At 45.8% G+C, this 3,435-nt stretch overlaps 1 protein-coding gene across 1 annotated transcript in view; it reads left to right on the top strand.

Moving 5' to 3' along the window:
• The window catches only part of SVIL (supervillin), an 83,965-nt gene extending 81,793 nt beyond the window's left edge, over positions 1–2,172 (top strand). Inside the window, exons 31-32 of the mRNA XM_012654844.1 lie at positions 796–951; positions 2,024–2,172. Coding sequence (XP_012510298.1) covers positions 796–951; positions 2,024–2,172 — 305 coding nt within the window. The remainder of the gene's footprint in view (positions 1–795; positions 952–2,023) is intronic.
• Positions 2,173–3,435: the final 1,263 nt, after the last annotated feature.

Raw genomic sequence — 3,435 nt, 5'->3', positions numbered from 1 at the left:
GGCTAATTTTTCTATTTTTAGTACAGATGGGGTCTCCCTCTTGCTCAGGCTGGTCTCGAACTCCTGAGCTCAAGCGATCCTCCCGCCTTGGCCTCCCAGAGTGCTAGGATTGCAGGTGTGAGCCACCGCACTCCTCCTCTCCACTGGGCTATCAAAGTGTGTGGTTTCCACAGAATCCTGAAATGTATGCCAGGAAAGGGCACGTGTGGGCCAAGCTAGCAAGGCTGAGGCCCTTTTGCTGCGTCGAGTAAGTCAGGCCAATGGTTAGAGGAGGAGAAAAAGTGAGGAGGAAGAGGCAGAACAATTGATTTTTAAAGCCAATTTCTCTATAAGAGAACCGTGGACTCACATCATTGCTAAGTAATCAGATGCAGGGCAAGAATGCCAGTGGCCTGGAGGGCAAGTGAGCTGTGCACACCGGTGTTTATCGTGCTGTTCGGAGATAAGTGGTACTAATGGCCCCTTGAGTGTGTTATCAGCCCACTCTTAGCACAGCCCTGCCAGTAGCCAGAGGGGCACAGCGGGCCTGCAGTTGAGATGGGCAAAGAGAGGAGGACCTGGAAGAGGAGGAAGGAAAGACTACACATCATTGAGGCCACCTCTCTCTGCCTAGAAGCTTCTGCCTGTTGAACTTAAAGGGGCAGGGTGTCCTATGGGCCCTGCATTTGCCCCTTTGCCCCTGAACTGCACTGCCAAGGGGATTTTGCCCTCTGACCGGGCACAGGGAGGGAAGGCATCAGTCAGGTTTGGGCAAGAGTGAGCTGACGTGTCCGTAAAGGAGCTCCTGATTGTCTGGTTCCATCACAGCGCTTTTTCTCGTTGACAATCACCATGAGGTGTACCTCTGGCAAGGCTGGTGGCCCATCGAGAACAAGATCACCGGTTCCGCCCGCATTCGCTGGGCCTCCGACCGGAAGAGCGCCATGGAGACAGTGCTCCAGTACTGCAAAGGTGAGGCTCTCCCAAGGCATGGAGCCCCTCCGCCCACCAGCCAGCCAGTAGCCCTCAGGAGCCCCAGACACCTTTACCCTCTCTGCGAGTGTCAGCCAGCATTCTTAAAACCTGGCAGGTGGCAATGAAACCAGTTTCTTCCCCCTTTTTGAGGCTTATTAATTTTTAAATTAGTACATTCTCCATTGCCGGCATGAAGGAGAACTAGTTTTTCTCTCTTGTATTATGAGGCCATCGAAGTTGCTACCCTCAAGGTTAAAGGCCACATTGTGGATGCCCTGGACAGATTAAAATCCTGGTGCACGCGGGATTAATCCTGCGGTGAAACAAGCCCGCCTCCACCATGCACGCTATCTGCCAGCAGGGCCATGCGATTGGGGAATAGAAGTCTCCCCGCAACTGGCCATAATGCCAACCTTTTTTATTTTTCATCATTGTTGTTAGTATTATATCCAAAAAGAAACCTGTAGTAAGTATATGGTTTTTTTACTATTCCGTCCACCTGAAATTTGTGGTCTTTTATATAAGATAAAGAGGCCAATAATTAGTTTCTCATCGAATCTTTATGGTTTCATTGATACTATTAGGTTAATATCACTGAGTATGTACCATTAACTCTCTTCTTGAAAAGCTCTTTAGTAATAAATAAATTATTAAACTTACCACCAAATGTTACAGCTAAAGTAGACTTATGAAATGCTGTCATTAGCTGTCTAATCATATGGAAGTTAATCCCGCATTAGGAAGTCGGAGGAATGCTTCTACAGGTGAAGGCAAGAGGGAGAAAATGTCCCACCCAGAAACTACAGAGAGAGGCTTTCTCCCTTCCAGGGATCCAGAGCGTTTTGTTAGGGGCGGGAAGTATAGAGTCAGGTGGATTATATGCCACTCTAATAGTTTTAGGCATAAAATTACCGTTTTATAGAAGCGTTATCCATGTGTTGTTATGAACTACTCATGACTTGTCTTTTAATCATGAAGTCAAGAGTTCCGAACAAAGAAGAAAAAAGCCTTCAAGGGCAAGACAGGGTCCTTGGTTCTCTACTGACAGCTGTGTTCTGTGTAACTACAGGGAAAAATCTCAAGAAGCCACCCCCCAAGTCTTACCTTATCCATGCTGGTCTGGAGCCCCTGACGTTTACCAATATGTTTCCCAGCTGGGAGCACAGAGAGGACATCGCTGAGATCACAGAAATGGTGAGCGTGTTGCCTGGTCTATGAAGGAGGCTCCTCCACCTTTTGGATTGTGGGTTGACTTTGATCTTGGGGAGAAGCATCCAATTGTACTTTCAAAGTGAGAAAATATTTTTTCTTTTGCAACATGTTAACAAGTCTACATAGAATTAGCTTAGGAAGAAGAGAAGCCTGATGGGAAATCAATTGTAACATTTCTAAGGAATTTTCTACACATGGGACTCAAATTTTATTGATAAAAATGTAAAAGCAAAGGTGAATTTCATTACTTTAAAGACTGTATATACATAAAAGCTGCGAGCTCCTCATTCTCTTAGCTAAAAACCTAGTGCTTGGTGTTACTTCTCAATGTCCATATAATGCACAACGAAATCCTCATGTTTCAGACATCACGACGTAGATCTGTGACAGATATATATGTTCAAATAACCAAATGAATGGATGTATTATGACTCATGTTAAGGTATTGGTCAACATCTCATTAATATTGTCTTTTATGAGACCACCTGGTATTTCCACAAGGCATTTATCATAACTTCTATCTACCAAAATATATTGTCATCCAGAATGTTTTATTGTCCAACCACACAGAAACGAAGCTTACTACAGCTATGTCGAATTTCTTAGTTTATGAGTTACTAACATTGCTGGCAATAGCATGTCCAAGGGTTTTTTTGGTTTGGTGGGAAAGAGGTTTTTTACATTTTGATTTTGTGAGCTGCTTTTCTGGGGGAAGTGACCTGAGCGTGTTTTATAGGAAATCTGAGTGATGTTAAACAGGGTTCACTGTTGCATAGCAGTGGAGAGAGCCTGCTTGAAAGTGCAAATACCGCTGCTCACCCTGACCTGTCTCCCTTTCGCCGAAGGGATTTGATCTACACGGGGAAGGGGTTCAGTGCAGCCTAATCTCTGACACGGCGAGATGGCTCTGTTCACAATAAACATGGGATCACGAAGCCTAAAAGCTCTAGGGATTACAAGTGCCGGGGCTGCCGTGCAGTCTAAGTTCAAGGACATAAATCACAATCATTTTCCTGTATCCACTGCAGGTCGTGGGGGCCGGCAGGGGGCCATTTATTGTGTAGGCCTGCAGCGGGGGGTTTCAGCCGGAGGAGAGTTGGGTTCCCCACACGAGCACGTTAGATGAACAACTCACATTCACCGAGTGCTACTCTGCAGTGGGCACAGCTCCAAGCACGTCACATTTATTTTCTTGTTCAATTATCACCGTAGTCCATCAGGATCTATCTCATTATTATCCCCATTTTTCTGATGTGGGAGCAGAGGCAC

The sequence above is a fragment of the Propithecus coquereli genome, unplaced genomic scaffold (assembly GCF_000956105.1).
Source record: "Propithecus coquereli isolate 6110/MARCELLA unplaced genomic scaffold, Pcoq_1.0 Scaffold45, whole genome shotgun sequence".
Lineage (NCBI taxonomy): Eukaryota > Metazoa > Chordata > Mammalia > Primates > Indriidae > Propithecus > Propithecus coquereli.
Note: the sequence above shows the minus strand (reverse complement) of the source record. Positions and strands in the feature narration are given on the sequence as shown.